This window comes from Temnothorax nylanderi, unplaced genomic scaffold, assembly GCF_030848795.1.
Source record: "Temnothorax nylanderi isolate EJ_2023f unplaced genomic scaffold, tnyl_v1.0 TNYL_tig0358_pilon, whole genome shotgun sequence".
NCBI lineage: Eukaryota > Metazoa > Arthropoda > Insecta > Hymenoptera > Formicidae > Temnothorax > Temnothorax nylanderi.
The window spans coordinates 20,095-39,668 of NW_027249420.1; the positions used below are offsets into that span (position 1 = coordinate 20,095).

Below are 19,574 nucleotides of genomic sequence, written 5' to 3' on the forward strand. Positions count from 1 at the left end.
TAATCAACATGTAATTCTTCTGGGATACGTTTTGCTGAACTCAACGCTTATTCCTTTCGTGGACATATCGACTTGCTTACACGTGAAATTGGATAACATTGTTTCTGGTATAGAACTTCTAGTGCTTTCATTCCTTATTATTAGTTCATAAATTGCGCTGCGCCTTAGTTCTTAGTTTTATATACACTATTTAGTTCTCTTTGGTAATACTGCTCCTTATCTTATTCTTTTTCACTGTACTTATTATTAGTTAAGTTGCGTTAGTTCTTAGTTTTTTTTTTTTACATGGTATATTATTGAGATTGCTGCTGCTTGCCTTATGAGAGAGAGCATGCACATCATACTAACTTCTGACCGCTATATTTCGCTTTTGTTTACATCTTATTGTATCTCTGCATCTTGTAACTGCTATATTATTGTAATTGCGATATTATTGTAACTGCTATATTACTTTTTTGCCCTTTAGCCTTGCTTGGGCATAATAAATTATATCTATCTATCTATCTATCTATCTATCTCTCTCTCTCTCTCTCTCTCTCTCTCTCTCTCTCTCTCTCTCTCTCTCTCTCTCTCTCTCTCTCTCTCTCTCTCTCTCTCTCTCTCTCTCTCTCTCTCTCTCTCTCTCTCTCTCTCTCTCTCTCTCTGACGCGGATGCATATTAATATCCCTTTGAGTCAAGCTAGAAATGTTCCATTTAAACAGATAAATACCAGTATTTTTACATCAGCGAATGGTGATGATTAATTAATATTAATATCGTGCGTTGGTTTGATAAAAAATAAAAACGAACAAAAGTACCCATTATATGTGTGTATCATATATCTATAACTTACAACGTGTTATAATTTAGATTAAATTTATGTAACTTATTTTGATAAGGTAAATATATAAAATTGTAAATTCTGGACAAAAATTTAGATTCCTTTTTATATATATATTTTCCTAACAAATAATGCAATAAAATTTATTCTCTATAATTTAACTATATTTCTCACGCTTCACCTATATTTCTTCGCGCATTCCATGCATATACACGTACATATTTTTTGCATAATTTCCAACCGTTGGATACATGAGGCATAAATGATTAATCTTTTATATCTTAATAAAAATAATTGCATGCGAAAAAAATTTTGCATGCGTCTCTACTACAGTTTAAACAATATCTTATTACAAAAATTACTACGTCAATTGATAAGATTAGCGTATACTGGATTCATTTTTCATCCGTCCGACGTGTATTAATATTAATGCGTCACTCGTAAGCAATTTAAATCGTGTCGATGATTCTCCGGGGATTGCTAATAATAAAATCAGGATCGTAACAGTGCATCGCAATATCGTACTCATTTATCTCTCTTTCTTTCAGCACGACTTAAATAGGATGAAATTAAGATAAGACGTCATCTATGCTGACACGAGTCCATTAATATCTTATCTAGAAGCTAACGATATTTATAAACATGCCTCATTACTAATGCATAATTACGAAAATGTCTTGTTACGAATATAAAGAAACTAGTTGAAACAGATTGCATACTTTATGTTTTGTATTATTATGTAATAAAATTTTACTGTTATAGAAAAGATTAATACAATAAAAATGATATAGGTATCTTATTGTTAAACACACTACGTTATATCATTAAAAAATGTATATTTAATATACAAAAATACGGAAACCTAATTATCCAAAAACAAAATATGTATACTTTTTTAAACAATTCTAATGTAATATAACGCAGTGACGTTTTTGTTAAAAAAAAATATATTTTTTTTAAATCCAATTTCAGGAATTAATTAAAAGAATCGATAATAAAAATGGGTTGCATATATCTGTAACTTCTGTCTCTCAGTAATTCACACGAAATTATAACAATCCGGTATGCGAACAGCAATTTAGACTGCAATTTGAGCCAAGCGCATTCGCGTGATCTGCCATTACGGCATCCTCCGAACGCACAATTGTATCCCGTACTTAATCTTAATTAATCGCGGGTATTAGGGTGTACTGTGAGGTTAGATCTCGGTGCGCTGTTGTGCAGTTCATCAATGAAATGTGCCATTCCGAACCGTTTGTTCGCGGAACGGAATGGCCGTGGAACTTCGGGTCTGCATCCGGTCCTTTCCACGGTGACTCCGGAGCACTTTGCTAAATTAGAATAAACCGATGCCATCGACGTCTTTATTCGCAGTCACCTAAAACTGTCGACCCTCCTTCGCGCCAAGATATATCTTTATGACCGCGGCGTTAGAGACTTATTCTATAGTAAATGGCATTGGTTGTGAACTTTGATCGTAATATATGGCGAATGCTGCATCGCATTGATATATCGCCGAACGACTTATTCATACGTGATTCAGACCAGAATAAATGTCGCATAGAACGATTGAATAATACAGATCAGAAATGCTACTATCATTAATATCCTAAATCCTAAGTATTATTAAATTTAAGAAAGACGAGATATTCTCGTAATTTGATTTTAATTATTCGCACATAATTCGTGATATAATTACTTTACTTAAATTAATATTATCGAATCCATGTATGTCCGAAAATCTGTTAATTTCTACAGGGAAGAGAAAAGACGAAAAGAGAGAGAAGAGACAGAGAGAGAAATGCACCGCGATGCAACATCACAATTATCAAATCAAAATGATATGTATAATGATTAACATGTAAGCAAAAAGTATGTTTCAAACTGTACATAATTAATTATTTTTCTAAAAATTTTATAATTAAAGTAATTACACGTCAAATAATTCATCTTTATAATACTTCTGCGTCTTTCATGAGTTGCGTAGAACTCCAAATGACTTTGGCGTAGACCATTAGAACTCCAAACGACTTTTGGAAAACGAGGCGACGATTATTAACGCAATACCCAAATATTTGTGTGTGCCGCTACGTATCTCCACGTGCGTTCCTATATCTATATTCCTAATGGATTAAGCGAAATATATGGCGGTGAAACAGACGCTATTGCCGGCGCGTAGGTAGCGCGATAGTTCTCATGGGCGAATTGCTCGGATGCTTCGAGTTCCTGCAAGGCGGGGCCGATACGTGGAATTCGGTTACAGCGATGCCTTAATGGCGTAGTAGGGCTTTAGTCCGAGTGTATTCTAATATGCACATATAAGTGGTTAACGCATTTGCCCGAACTCCAAGTTGAATTTGATTAACGAAAGGTCCGCGCGCGCGAATCGACTCGCGCGCGCGAATCGACTCGCGCGCGCGAATCGACTCGCGGGGGCGAATTGATCGCCCCTCCCCCCCCGGCATTTCTCCACGCTCTCGCATAATGGAGATTCCATCCCCGAGATATTTCCCCGCCGATAGCATTTACCTTGCTCGCCTTGCCGTGTGCCGTAAAAAGCATCATGAGAAAAGCGCGGAAGATTAATTCGCTTTACCGGTACGTACACGCGTCGCGAATGGAAATGCTCGTAAAAGTAGCGACCAGAAAAGTTTCAGCGACGTTACGACCGCGACGTCTCCTTCCGAATTGCAATCAGTTGATTCGATAGCTAATCAAGTTCGATTAGTGCTTGTAATAGTACTCGTGCGAATTCGTTTTATATTTATCGTACAATTAATACGAAAGGCTGCTTGGATAATTTCAAAATTTAACCCTTTGTTGCACAAATTTTTCTGTTGAACATATTTTACTGAATTTTGATATACATATGATTATATCAAATATGGTTTTTTCGGATTACTAATTGCAAATCTGAAATCGAAATGTAATAAATCAAAATAGCGGATTCAATATGGCAGTCAAATTGAAAAAATTAATTATGGCTTATTTACGTATAAAATTTTATACGTAAGTTTTTTAGACTTCTTCTATTTTTAATCTACAGTCAAAATTTAAAACTACAAAATGCCGGATCCAATATCAAAGAAATTTTTGCTACTTTTTAACAAAAAAGTAATATAAATAAAATATAAATATAAATATACCGCAAATATAAGTTAATTATAAATAATTATTCAAAATTACTACAAGAGAATCTTGCAAAGTGTCAAATTCCGCTTGTAATAAAATTTTATTTTAGACGTAACAAATAAATTTAGAAATTATCAATGATAGAGAGAGCCAAAAAAACAAAAAATAATTAAATATTTATGTTGTTTATGTATGCACACACATACAAGTCTTAAGAACATAACAAAACCAAATATGTTACACAAATCAATTATAAAATACGTAAAAATGTAGAAAAACTGCGAAGAAATATATAGGTGTCAAATAAGGATACTATGCAATAAAGGGTTAAAAGCTGCAACACTTATTGTTAAGAAATAAGCACACTTGTACACATATACTTCTTTACATGCAATTAAATTATTTAAGTTTATAAAAATGATTACGCAAACAAGAATATATACAAAATAAAACAATAAAAAATGTGTATATACATCTTGAATTATTTTATATTAAATTGCATACACTTGGCCCTATTAAATAAAAAAGATATAATTTTTCTATACATATATTCTTGAAAATTTGATTATAATCATGATCTAATTCAGTTATTCTATTTTCATATTTATTTGTTTATATTATCAGAGATAATTTAGAAATTCCAAAAGTATATCTCCATTTTGCAGAATAGTCTGCATTATTTGCAATTGCCTTCTCTAGATATTTACATTTAATATCGGAACAATGCAGCTTAATAAATCAAATTTATCTACGAGGCACTTTGTTAACAGTTTGTAGATAACAAAAAATATGTATACGAGCCCATTAGAAATCATAACTGTTTATTGTTTATTTGATAATGACGAACTATAATGCGCGGCGTAAACGCGACGCGCATTGCGGGGACGAAAACTATGCTTTTAAGTAAGAACACTCGTTAACGAGCTCGTTAACGCGACGGAGGAGTCTAAACAAAGAGATAGAGCAAGCAGTTGAGAACATTGATAACGACATCTCGAATAAAAAGAAAAAGAGAGAACTCGCGGTTATTCTGTGCCAACGGAGCATAAGTCGCGTGAACAGCGCGGAAAGTTTCAGCAGACTTATTAGTTAAATTAACATGCAGAGTGTACCTGATTTTCCCTGATATTATACTTCATCCTCATGCATTTAACATCAGAAAAGTCAACTTTTTATCGATAGATTATCGAAATAACATTTTCGCGTTTAAATTGTGAGATAAAGCTTCTCGCAACCTAAACGTTTAAAATATAATTAAAAACAAAACTTATTGTTCGTTTAAATTTAAGTGGACTTTGCAAAAAATTTTTTACTTGAAATGTCCTCCGGATATGGATATCGAATTTAAATTTAGAATGCAAAAATAAAACAACCCAGATAACACAATATGCAAAATCGGGACATTGTGTTATCTGAGAAGAAAAAAACAAACCTGTTCAACAATTATATTTTTATTCCTCTGGTACGTGTCTCGTTGAAAGCGAGCTTATAAAAATTCGATTTTGCGGACTAATTGCGGATCGTGTGAATCAAAAACGTTACTTTACGCAATTACATTAAATTACCGGGCTCAAATAACAAAGAGATCTATTCACCGATTGATTCGCCGCCGTTGCCCCCTCGCCGACTGCTCCCAGTGCCGTTTCATCCATGCCACCGAGTACCACGCTATCACTCACTCACGCGGATACTTGTTTCGATCGAGAAATTCGACACTCCCGCCGTCCACGCACGCGGAATTCGCGACAAAAATTGCGAGTCTATGCACAAATGCGACGTCAAGTATCGCGAGAGAGGCGTCTAAACAAGAAATATATAGCGTCCGCGTTTCACATACCTCCCGATAAATACATCGTAGTTCCTAAATTCAGGTAAATAAAGTTCGATACGCGTGAATGAGCGTGACTCCGTTCACGTCACGGCAACTTCACTACCCTCGTGACGCGCGATACTCTCCCCAATCACGGAGCTGTTGTACATACAACGTCGAAAACCGTTTTGTTCTCGATTCATCCGAAAGTTCGTTCAACGCTCGGTCGCTTCTTGCACGATTTGGCACTTTCAACACTCGATCCGCGCGTACAGCTCGGCGAAAAACACGGAGCTACTCCTTCGAAATCCTTCGAGGTGCCGCGACGCGTGGAGACTGATGAGGCACCACGTCAATCAAAACAAAGTTCGCTGGCCATCGCAACCCCCACCACCGCGACCGAGTATCGCGACGATAGCGTGCTATTATTTTCCGAGTCATAATTTATTCAAACTCCGATTAAGACTATCGTAAGATATAGTGCAGGAATAAACGGCAGCAACTGCATCCCGTTCGAAAGGAGCAACGAATATATACTAGACGAGACCGGGGCTAGTTGGTACATGGGGCAAGTTGGTACACGGCAATTATTGGAAAAGTGACAAAATATTGCATAAAAAATATAGTATTTCCGCAAAAACATTGCAATAATATTTCAATTCGTTATTTTAGGCTGAACAGCGTATTTTCACAAACAGAAAATATTTTTAGTTTTGTATAACCAAAAATAAAATTAATCAGTGATGTATTAAATGATATGTTTATAAATCTCATTCATCATCATATCTCAGTCATCATATCATAATTCTAACTGTGTCTTTAAAATCTTTATACTTTAAACGTAATAACTTCCAGTTATGTTAATGTCTTAAAACATTTTTTTTGTTTAAACAATAATCAAAATATCTAAATATGGCAGGTCGGGACTGGTTGTGACGAGGTGAGCCGAGCAACCAATTCTTTTACTTAGTTTTTAGCCATCGAAGTCGTAGATAACGGTCGACGCGGAGATAAATAATTTGTTTATTTGCAGTTGGGGGCGAGCAACAAAATCATATGTTGCATATTCTGGTAGGGCACGTTCCAAAGAATATTTAAATAACAAAAAGACCCGAGCAACAAATTCCTTTACTTAGTTTTTAGCCATCGAAGTCGCATATAACGGTCGACGCGGAGATAAATAATTTGTTTATTTGCAGTTAGGGGCGAGCAACAAAATCGTAAGTTGCATATTCTGATAGGACACGGTCCATAGAATATTTTAAGACCAAAAAGAGCTAAGCAACAAGTTCTTTTACTTAGTTTTTAGCCATCGAAGTCGTAGATAACGGTAGAAGATGCAGTATTGATTAGTGGCATTGTTTACAGAACCATATATTTCGAAAATTTGTTTACGCTATCTTAAAACAACAAAAAAGCAACAAATTTTGGTGTATTGTTTTTTTGGATTTGAGCACTCTATATGTGTTTTTTAGTATGTGGTGGGGCTAGAATCTGTGTCAAGCTGGCCCCCTCCCCATGCGAAAAAATATATACGTGGGTAGTCTGAAAAGTTTTGAGTCTCAAACATTATTTTTTCGGTCAAATTCGGTCAAATTTTTCAACATAGTCTCCTTTTAAGTCGATGTTAGGCTCAAAACTTTTCAGACTACCCTCGTATAGAGTGCTCAAATCGAATAAACGTTTATACCAGAATTTGTTGCTATTTTGTTGCTTTAAGATAGCGTAAAAACATTTTGGAAATATAACGTTGTTTAAGATGTAGCCAATATAGTGCTGTCTGTTAAGTATTCGGATATACGTATTTTCTAAAAAAACGTTATATTTCAAAAATGTTTTCACGCTATCTTGGAGCAACAAAAAAGCAACAAATTCTGGTGTATTTGTTTTTTGGATTTGAGCACTCTATATAAGTTTTTTATTATGAGGCTCATAGCACTAATGTACGTACCTACAGTAAGCTGTCGAGATTTCGCGCAAACTCACTTTTTGTTAGGATTGTCAGTTTTAATGCGAAAATGCAAGTTAGTAAATCTAAAGGATTACTGACTTCGTAAATCATAAATCGTATAAAGTCAGTAATTTTAAATTTTCAGTACATCAATGTCAGTCATGTGTATTGCCCATTGAAAATGTATTTCCCTATTTCCTATATTAAACTAGCCATCACCTATTTGTCCTGTTTTATATTAGATGCCCTGGCAATCCTCTTTCTCAGCCTCGATTAACAGAATATCCCAAGTCCTCATCGAGATCATTTCAACAGTCATGGTACAGTAAATACGACTGGATCAAATATTCTAAGGAAAATGATGCAGCCTACTGTTACCCATGCATACATTTTCCATCTGGCAACACGAAAACGGAGAACATATCGCTAACGAAAAATGGATTTAGGAACTGGAAAAAAATGATTGAAAAATGTGATGCTCATCAAGACAGCTTCAACCATCAGAAGTCAATTGAAAGCTGGGTTAGTTTTATGATTGCTGAAAAAAGAAAGTCTGTTGTAGAACAAGTTGTTTCCCATAAAGTGACGGTAACTGCTGAACATCGAGAATACGTAAAATATCTTGCAAAAATACCACTGTTCTGTGCAAGGCAAAATGTAGGACTGCGAGGCCATGATGAAAGTGATGACTCGCCGAACCGAGGTAACTTTTTGGAATTACTTGATTTGATTGCAACATTGTCGTCAGAATTTGCAAGACTGAGAGAAAAAACATCAAACTCAGCACAGTATACTTCTCCTCCATACCAAAACGCATTACTGGAAGCAGCAGCAAAGGTAGCAAGAGAGACTTTAGTCAAGGAAGTTAAAAGATCTGGCAACTTCTCTATTATATCAGATGGAACGACAGATATAAGATTAAAAGAACAAATGACTCTTTGTTTGAGGTTTGTCGACACTGCAGGTGTGATTCAAGAACGCTATCTTGATATTATCGATATACACAAATATGATGCTAGATCCATCACTACTGGCATTCTGTCAATGCTTCAACGACATGGCTTGGATAAAACCAAATGTGTAGCACAGTGCTACGACCCCACAAATGTTATGAGCGGAGAATCTGGGGGTGTACAGAACTTTATGAGAGAAAAATGTGGAAATTCCTGTCCATATGTCCACTGCTACGCCCACCGGTTACAACTGGTGCTGTCTCACACAATTAAAGATATGCCAGTTGCTTCTGATTTCTTAGACTTAGTTTCAAGTACTGTCAAACACATTCGATCGTCTAAGATTAGACATGATCTGTATGTGGATATTCAAAAGGAAAACCCTGACATGAAGGTTTTAGAACTTCCAAGAGTTTGTGTTCACAAGTGGGAATACAACCACACGGCAATATCTATACTTCTACAATGGTTAGGGTGTGTTCTACACGTTTGCAGCATTCTTCACGGCAAAGTAATACTATTGAAGAAAGAACTGTTGCTTCCGGGTTGCTGAAATTATGGCAGAAATTTTCTTCTAACCTGTGCTGGTAATTTTTGACGAACTCTTTTTAATGACATCTGTCTTGTCTAAACTGTTGCAGAGCAAAAGAATTGATTTATGCGAGGCAATCGACTTAACCGAATCCTTGATCAAGAAATTGGATGAGCGTCGCACTGATAATTCGTATTTCACAGCTGTATATCAGAGAGCATTGACAATCGCTACGGAGCACAATATTGAAGAAGACGCACCACGCCAACAAAAAAGAAAGAGAACTGACAGTGTGCTACTAAAAGACTCTTACGTATGCAGTACTATAGGTAGACGTGCTTTGTCCGATCAGAACGACGATGGCGACGATGCTTCCGACTTTCAGAAATACTTTCGCATTAATGTTTTTAACGTTGTTTATGACAGATTTATCACAGAGTTGTCATCTAGGCTTTTAGTAAACAGTGAACTGTTTGCTGCGATTGCTGCTTGCAACCCCAAATCTCCCAGTTTTTTGAATGCAGAAAGACTGTTTGTTTTGAGGGAGAAATTTGGTATTGATTGCTCAACTCTCACAGCAGAAATTGTTGTTACAGAAGGTTATTTGAAAGAAAAGTCTCAAATGAATACCCTCACCGATATCTTAAAAGAACTGAAGAAACTTGAAGATGGATTTATTTGCCTTTGCAGACTATTTACACTAGCAGCAACTATTCCCATAACCAATGCCTCTTGTGAAAGATCCTTCTCAGTCCTGAAAATGGTTAAAACGTACACCCGTTCCACAATGTCCGAAGAAAGGTTGGGTCATCTAATGTTTTTAAGTATCGATAGAAAGCTCGTTGATTTAGACGCTGTTGTGGACGAGTTTGCAAGTATGCACATTAAAGTAAACCCGACAAAAACGTGTACAACGAGAAGGTTGTCTTTGACAAGAAATATCCCGTGAATACAGCTGCACACGTATATAAGTTGCACATACATTGTTGACTAGCTGAGCTTTTTATGTTAAAATTATATATATATATATATATATATACACATATATATATGCATATTTTAAATTACGGTACAAATAATAATAATATGTGCAATAATAATATATAATAATACGAAAAAAATTGTATGCTTTAATTTGGTTATACCAAAAACGCTAGCGCATTTTTTTTTGCTTGCTTGGCCGTTGAAGCCAGCCCCCCTCTCTTAAGAATCAGCCCTCCTTGTGAGAAGAGTGTGGTTACGCCCCTGATTTCACCGTTAACATCTCTTATTATGTATCAGAACCAGTCAATTCAGAACATCAGTTAAATTATATCTATAATTTTGCACTCAATAATATAAGTGTAATATAGCACATGTTGTTACATGTTGTAATTTCTCTTTATTAAATATATTATACTTTGAAAACTGGATCTTTCACAACTTAATCCAGTACTGTAACAACTTACCCCGTATATGGGGCTGGTTGTTACAAATGTTGTCGCCTTATAATTGTTATTGGTGTAACAAAATTAATTATACTATTTAGTTAAAAAAATAATTTTTGTGTTGTATAAGCATGCGGCTATTGAAAAATTCTTTTACGGCTTGTATTCCATTTATTAGTTACGTGTAAAAAAATTTTTTTTAAAAGTGTACCAACTAGCCCCGGTAGCCTCTATCTAACATCATCTCGTAACTTAATTTAATCTAAAAAATCTATTCGATGTGTAGTCGATGCTCGATTGCTTGCTGTTCGATTCGGCACTCCCATTCGCGCGCCGAGGTTCGTCGAAAAATACAGCGATTACGCCAAGACCTCTCGAGCTGCAGTGACGCGTTGCGAATGACAGTGACAATGTGACGCGACAGTTGAAACAAAAACTGCTAAAGCCTATCCTAGGCCGGTATTCATAGTCGGATCTTATATTTAAGACCGTCTTAAGTATGATCTTAAGATATTATGGACCAATCACAGAGCCGTATTAGCATCTTAAGACATTACTTAAGACAGTCTTGAAATAAGATCCGACTATGAATACGGGCCCTAGACATAGGAATATCTGGACCGAGTATATTTCCGCGGGGTTGATACTTGAGAGGAAAAGAGAATCTTGATTAATCAAGATGCCGGTGACGGTTCATTATACAGAGTATAGCTTACTTTATAGGTATATATTCACTTTTCCACTATTTTTAATTACGGAATACGTAACCTTAAATCGCAACAATGCCTTGATTAAAATTATGTCAAAAAAAGATGTTAAAATAGATGATATATCGCGTACGTAAAATCTGATCAATCAAAATGATCCCAATAAATTTTCTCGAGGATCCCTCAAGTTTCTTTCCAATGAAGTATTTTATGCTCCTTTCAATAATCCTACGTCCATGAGCCTATCCTACCCCCTCTATCAGCCGAGTGTCATGCCACATGGTATAACGCGCTAATAAATTCTTAAATCATAATTTCAAATTGCATTTCTTTCTATTATATTTTTCGTAAGATATACACTCTTAAGCATGTGTCGCCAAAATTGGAGGTACATGTTGAAAAAAGTCCCTACGTAATTACGAGGGACATAAGTACCATCAAAAATAGAAGGGAAGATGGTACCTCGAAGTCAGGAAGTACATTATGCGGTAAGCATGTGTCGTCAAAAATTGGAGGTACATGTTGAAAAAAAGTCCCTACGTAATTACGAGGGACATAAGTACCCTCAAAAATAGAAGGGAAGATGGTACCTCGAAGTTAAGAAGTACGTTATGCGGTATCGACGCGGACGTGTCATATCGTTGCTCGAGCAAAGGATTCTTAGACCGTTTTATACAACTGTTATATTATTTACGCAACTAACATGAATATGAATATATTCACAAGCAGTGACATTCGCGGAATATTTCGCGGTGCGTGCCGGGAGTCACAGTACGAAAATTTTTGAATATTTTGGCATTTTATAATCAATTATATTATGTTTTAAAAACATAAATGGTGTGTTAAACTTTCTGTGATTTTTCAAGAAATATCAAAGCAAAATGTACAAATGTACTAGATGATTGGAGATATCTTTTTTCCTTCCAATCCGATCTTATCTTTCCCCAAACATTTACTTCGAAATTAAAGTAATGATTATTTCTTTTACCTTGCTTTGATATTTCTTGAAAAATCACAGAAAGTTTAACACACCATTTATGTTTTTAAAACATAATATAATTGATTATAAAATGCCAAAATATTCAAAAATTTTCGCACTGTAACTCCCGGTACGCACCGCGAAATATTCCGCGAATGTCACTGCTTGTGAATATATTCATATTCATGTTAGTTGAGTAAATAATATAACAGTCGTATAAAACGGTCTAAGAATCCTTTGCTCGAGCAACGATATGACACGTCCAGACACGTCCGCGTCGATGCCACTACTATATATTCGCGAATGTCTTTTGTTCAACAGATGTCGCGATCATGGTTGGCTACGTATACGAGGTACGTATGTAGGAGGTACATTTGTATGAGGTACGTATGTACGAGGTACATATGTACGTACGAGTTACGTATGTACGGGGTACATACGGGAAGCCCCCTAAAAAACTGTACCTCCTAAAACTGTACCTCCTAAAAAATTGTACCGTGAATTTATAAGTGCGGTACCTCCAATCGGTACCACCTCCTTTATCAGTACCTCGCGTATTCCGTACCTAGTACTACTGTACCGGGAAAAGTATCTCCTAGCAGCATGTAACTCGAAATGTCATTTCCATTTAGAAATTAGTACCTCGAATTTGGAGATACTACGCGGTACATGCTTAAGAGTGTAAATAAATGTGTTTACGCGGACAACTTCAACGTGCTCGCGACGCGAGATATTTCATTCCCGTCGCAAACCCGAACAATATGTATAGAGAATGAGCAGCCAAGCCCTATCATATCTTAATTAATTCAAAAATTTATTCAGTATTTCCAACACTCGATTGCCTGTCGTACGATTTGGCACGATAAATACTTGCCTATTCTATCTATTATATACAAACGCTATCTTATTGTAAAATATTTTTATTTTAATGTACGTTACAAGAATTTTCATGATATTTTTCTCACTTTTGACGTCATTAATCCAAAATGGTTGTAGTGAGCGAACAAGAGCCTTAAGCGGAACTTTTTTATGTAAAATATAAACCTTTTTGTGGAATTTGCAGGCATTTAATACTTTATTGTGGCTTTTTATGTGACAATAAATTTTGTAACGTGATTTAAATTTTTCGACATCTATCATATCAACATACACTGGGCAACAAAATTATCGCAACAAAAATTTACGTCAAAAATTTGCCCAACTTCAAATAAGCATAACTCCGCGAAAAATTGTCATATATCTGAAAGATTTTTTTTTCATTTTAAAGGGTGAAGTCTGTACTTTAAGGAACCAGTGTTAGATTTTAAATTTAGCCTCCCCCCTCCCGCCGTCGCCGTTCTTCCAAAAGTAAGGACGTGTTACGTCTCCAAAAAATTGCATACTTTGACACATTCTACTCCGTAGAATGAATTTTTTTCGTAACTATCATGGCAACCATCGTAAAATATGGACTTTTTCCTGCAAATTAAAAAAAAATTAAGTCCGTACAATTTTTTTTCGCCGAGTTATGGCTTATCAAAGTTACCTATGCATTTTTGTGCATTCAATTACCGCCAACATTAGTATTACCCGATGAACACTACGGGGAGGTTATTGGTCTGATTTTTCCTATCGTGTATCTGTGTGTGTGTGTGTGTGTGTGTGTGTGTGTGTGTGTGTGTGTGTGTGTGTGTGTGTGTTAGCAGAGATTTGCGCAAACTAATTTTTATTCAAACGAGGCATTGTTACGATTTTGTCTTTTGTTTTCTGAATGAGCAATACAATACACTAATACAGTAACTGCAATACTGTGAAGTTTTGTAATACTGAAGTAAGTAACTTCACAGTACATTACTTCTGTAAGTAACTTCACAGTATTGCAGTCACTGTATTGTATTGCTCATTCGGAAAACAAAAGACAAAATCGTAACAATAATGCCTCGTTTGAATAAAAATTAGTTTCCGCAAATCTCTGCTAACACACACACACACACACACACACACACACACACACACACACATACACAATAGGCAAAATCCGACCAATAACCTCCCCGTAGTGTTCATCGGGTACCTAATACTAATGTTGGCGGTAATTGAATGCACAAAAATGCATAGGTAACTTTGATAAGCCATAACTCGGCGAAAAAAAATCGTACGGACTTAATTTTTTTTTTAATTTGCAGGGAAAAGTCCATATTTTACGATGGTTGCCATGATAGTTACGAAAAAAATTCATTCTACTCCGTAGAATGTGTCAAAGTATGCAATTTTTTGGAGACGTAACACGTCCTTACTTTTGGAAGAACGCGCGGGAGGGGGGAAGGCTAAATTTAAAATCTAACACTGGTTCCTTAAAGTACAGACTTCACCCTTTAAAATGAAAAAAAAATCTTTCAGATATGACAATTTTTCGCGAAGTTATGCGTTATGCTTGTTTGAAGTTGGGCAAATTTTTGACGTAAACTTTTGTTGCGATAATTTTGTTGCCCAGTGTATAATTCAATTTCAGAAATTCAGATTATTTGTTCATACAAATTGCAGAATCGAGGGATGATGTGAGCAACGGAGAACTGTAATATATCAACCGTTTATTACTAATTAACTTGTGATGCATCGCGCAAATAAAATATTTGACATTTACTTTATTACGTTAAATATCTCGTGTCCATTATGTGTGCGCGCATATTCTGTGAAGTCCAGTGTTTGTATTTTAGAGCACCATAATATTAGATGGCTTTTCGCCGACTATAACCCTCCCACAAATACGACTTGGACGCGGTAGACGTGGTCCAATACCCAAAGGATTGGAAACCTAATGGGGAAGTTAATTGTACCATTGCACTAACAATAAGTTGTACGAGAAGTACATTTTTAATCGTTTATTCTTTTACTTTCTACATATTTAGAATAAAGCAAAAGTGTATTTGAGCATAAAAATAGAAAAAACAATGAAATGTGAGCTAGAAAATTTAATTAAATTAAACCAGCCCCGCAGCGTATGACAGTTTGGTTTACTAAATTTATCTAATTCGGATATGTTTATGCGCGAGGAATTACAGTCACTTTGACTAACCGACATTCTAATAAACAGAATACCTATATTGCCAAACAAAAGAAAGTGGAAGTTAAAAGCAATACTGTGCCTCTGTGCGGCCAGTACAGACATAAAGATCTATTATCGCAAGTCATTTGAAGAGATTACAACGTGACTCTCCTAAAATGGATATTTTAAGACCTACTACAGATCCACACTCTTTTTCAAATCCAGGTATTTCAATTATTTAATTACCTACAGAAGCATAATATAAAAAATTTTAAATTTATGTACTTATTTTTTTCTTAAAGACAATAAAATAAGGATTGTTTGCGGAATTCATAAAGATGTTCGAAAGACGAAATTTCTACATATATCATTAGCTCTATAGTAATTTATAGTTTTCAAAAGTAGATTCTATCACAGTTTTTATTAACTGACAACATTCTGTGAATATCTTCTTAAATATATATAATATACTGTATTCAGCCTAAAAGTGGAAAAATTTTTTAATTTTACAAATCATATCACACGCAATTACTATAATGCTTATTATTACAAAACATAATTTTCTGTCATGTACTTTTACTTATTACGTTTATATATCATTACTTATTTTTTAAATTCTGTATCGTTCCTATTACTAGAATATGCACGTGTAGTTGATACTCATTTAGAATTGAATGTGGACTTTAATCGAAATGTTCTTAAAGGAAAAGCGATTTTGACTATAGAGAGAAAACCTCCAATAAAGACTATAGTGAGTATATAGACGTTTCTTTTTTATATCGGTCAAAAATGTTGACTGGTTATTAATATGTAATATCAAATAACTAGGCTTTAGATATTTTCGGACTTACTATTTCACGTGTCACAAAAATTAATGGAACACGTTTAAAATATTATGTTGGAAAGAAACACGCTGATGGAAGTCCATTTACCACAATTGCAAACTGTTGATACCACTTATAACTCTAACTTTGAATAAATATAAGATATTTTTAGAGAAATACTATTACTAAAAATTATTAATGTAAAAATTGAATACACACAATTATGCTTTTAGATGTAAAATTCAAATTGAATACGAAACAAGTCCAAACTCTTCTGCATTATATTGGCTAACACCTGCGCAAACTGCTGATGGCTTGTATCCCTTTTTATTGTCTAACAACAAGGTAACCTAGTTAAATAAAGATATTTTTATATATAAACATATATTATATGAAAATCTGTATATTATATGAAATTCTTTCAGCTAATATACGATAGAGCATGGTTTCCCTGCCAGGATACACCGTCTGTCAAATCTACATATTCTGCTAAGGTAAAAATCTAAAAACAAGTAGTTTTTGTATGCATTCCGCACTCATTTATTTACATAGAACAATGACATAAAGATTGATCATTATTGATATTATATTGATAAAAGTAGTAAAAATTTGTGAAAAAATGCACTGCAAATCCAAGTGTGTTATTTTAACTGAAGCTCTTCTTATACATTTCTTGCCGTTTTAAATCACGTCATTTAACACGGTTGAACGTATTAACCTTTAATTTAATACGATTAAACGTGTTAATTTAACACGCAACAAAACATGTAAAACGAGCTTCAGTCAAATATGTCATTTTTAGACGTTTATGCATGTAGAAATAACACACTTAATTGGATTTATAGTGTGCAATGTGTTTGTGAAAAAGAAATTAAATGTTTTTGAACATAAATGCCTATATTTTCTTATAAACTGATTTAATTAAACTAAAGTCAAATAACTATTTAATTTTTATTTTATATTTTATTTTTTAGATTTCTGTGCCAAAAAATTTTAGAGTTCTAATGTCCGCACTTTTGGAAAATACATTCGAGGGTCCGCAGCTAGACATATATGAATTCCGTCAAATGACACCGGTATCATCTTATGCGGTGATTATTGCTGTGGGCTCACTAGAGAAAAAGAAACTTATTTATAGGACCAATGTATTCGCCGAAAACAAATACATTAAAAAATGTTTCAAGACGTTTCGTTCACACATAATTGAGAGCATGCTGCAGATTGCCGAAAGTTTGTGTGGACCTTATGCTTGGGGTAAAATAACAACTAAATTTCATATTAGTTTATTTGAATTTATATATACCTATAATATAACTTTTACCTTTGTGAATAATTAATTTTCTCTTTTTTGTTTATTCATATTATTTTTTTGTTATTATATTTAAAATAATATCTTAGGTAGATACGATGTATGCGTGCTTCCACCAAGTATCGCTTATTTCGAAATAGAATGTCCATGCGTAGCATTTATTTCGCCGGCTCTACTTGGCGGAGATTCTACTTCTTTCACTTCACTCGCTCGCAACATCTCACAGAGCTGGGCAGGAAATTTAGTAACGTGTTCGAATTACGAGCATTTGTGGTTAAATAAGAGTTTCAATATTTTTATTAGCAGGAAAATTGAAAACAAAATATTGATTGATGAAGACATGAAGCCTTCTCTCGAAAGGAAAGGATTAAATGACGTGAACAATATGGTACGGCATTAACATTGATTAGATCAAAGAAATGGAGTAATAAACAATGTTACCAATTGACAATATTTTACATTATATATGCAATAAGCACACACATAATCTTGCATTCTTACTAGATTACGTTCTGAAATTATATTATAGGTCGAAAAAAAATTCGAAAATGATGACCTGCTAAAATGCTTAATACCCAATTTGACGAGTTTGTCGTTACATGAAGCTACTCTATATGTGCCTTACGAAACAGTATGTATGCTCTTAGGTTATCTAGAGAATACGTTAGGACCCTCAGTATTAGAACCGTTTCTTAAATCTTACTTTTCAAAAAAAATTGCAAAAATTGATTAAAAGTATAAATACTAAGGACTGGAAGGACCACTTGTATCAATATCTTCCTGACAAAAAAGAGGTAATATTCCTTTCATATCTACATGTGCACTATTATTACAGTTTCTCTCATCAGTATTTATATATTTTTAGCATTAAAAATAATGATTTCAATGTTGTTCTCAGATATTAGACTGTATGAAATGGTACTCGTGGTTCTTTAATATCACATCTTCACTTTTCGAGCCAAGAATGTCTTTATGGGAAACAGAGATTTTAATGGAAGCGGAAAAATGGATTAAATTAAGTGACGTAACCATATTTTCTATGAATTTTCATGAAATAAAAGGAACTTCAGTAACGATCAGAAAATAAAATTGTTACATTACTTACATTCTTCTTATGAGAGTTTGACCAAGTTAAAATTGAATTTAATTTTACATTTTTACTTTCGCAAAATCGGAAGTGATAAAATGCGGTAAATATGCATACCCTCATTCAAATTGACTCACAATTACTTAATGTAAAGCGCACGTATTTCGCAGGTTTCTTTTGCTACTATTGTACATTAAAATGCGATGGGCATATAAAATTGACTCAGCTTTGGACTTTGCCATTCAGTACGGTTCACCAAATTATGCATGTCCTATATTTCAATATTTGTACGAATGGACAGAAATGCGTCAAGCAGCGATTAAAACGTATATTACAAATAAAGAAAAAATGTTGGATGAAACCCATCAGGAAAAATTGAACGAAATTCTACATCTAAATTCATAATTATTTCGTTAACAATTAGGCTAATTTTCTGTTGTAAGTCATTAGTAACTGTAATGTAAAATAATTGATTTGTTATAAAGAAAACTTTTGAAAGCAACTGTAATATGAAATAATTATTCTATTTTCAAAAAAACGTTAAAAAAATCTTAAATCGTTTATAGAACAAGTATGCGGTGGAAACAAATTCTATATCACGCATTTGTTGTAGGACGATTTTGTTGGAATTTAAGAAGTTGTTTATTTTATTTGTAAGTTGCAAATCTAACGATTGAAGGCAGCTCGGTTCACAATAATGCATGACGACAATTACTGTTAGATAATCAAGAGATGTGTAAAATAAAAATAAGAAGTATATCTTTTATATACAAAATACCATGTAATTAATATGTACAACACTGAGAGAAATTTAAGTGACAACAAAATTTGATTTGCTGTGAGAGCAAACTTTTTGCTATTGCAACAAAAGGTTTGCTACTATTGCTAAATTAATTAGCTCTCGCAGCAAACCAAGTGTTTGTTGTCACTATAGTGACAAATGATTTGCTAATACAGCAAAAAATTTCTCTCAGTGAATATACCATGTAATTACCGTAGTAATGTAATTTATTGTAT

At 34.2% G+C, this 19,574-nt stretch overlaps 1 protein-coding gene and 1 long non-coding RNA gene across 3 annotated transcripts in view; one reads left to right on the plus strand and one right to left on the minus strand.

The window, feature by feature from the left end:
• LOC139781731 (uncharacterized) overlaps positions 1-19,574 on the minus strand; it is a 53,840-nt gene that overhangs the window by 11,419 nt on the left and 22,847 nt on the right. The window lies entirely within an intron of this gene.
• LOC139781740 (leukotriene A-4 hydrolase-like) lies at positions 16,372-18,315 on the plus strand. Its single transcript, XM_071720619.1, has 5 exons — positions 16,372-16,506; positions 16,587-16,655; positions 17,136-17,415; positions 17,560-17,858; positions 18,000-18,315. The coding sequence occupies exons 3-5, from the start codon at positions 17,166-17,168 to the stop codon at positions 18,201-18,203; spliced, it is 753 nt and encodes a 250-aa protein (XP_071576720.1). The 5' UTR covers positions 16,372-16,506; positions 16,587-16,655; positions 17,136-17,165; the 3' UTR covers positions 18,204-18,315.

Coding starts and splice junctions, on each gene's coding strand:
- LOC139781740 (XM_071720619.1), top strand. CDS start 17,166: ATGTCCGCACTTTTGGAAAATACATTCGAGGGTCCGCAGCTAGACATA. Junction 17,416..17,559: donor GTGTGGACCTTATGCTTGGG/GTAAAATAACAA, acceptor ATAATATCTTAG/GTAGATACGATGTATGCGTG. Junction 17,859..17,999: donor TAAATGACGTGAACAATATG/GTACGGCATTAA, acceptor ATTATATTATAG/GTCGAAAAAAAATTCGAAAA.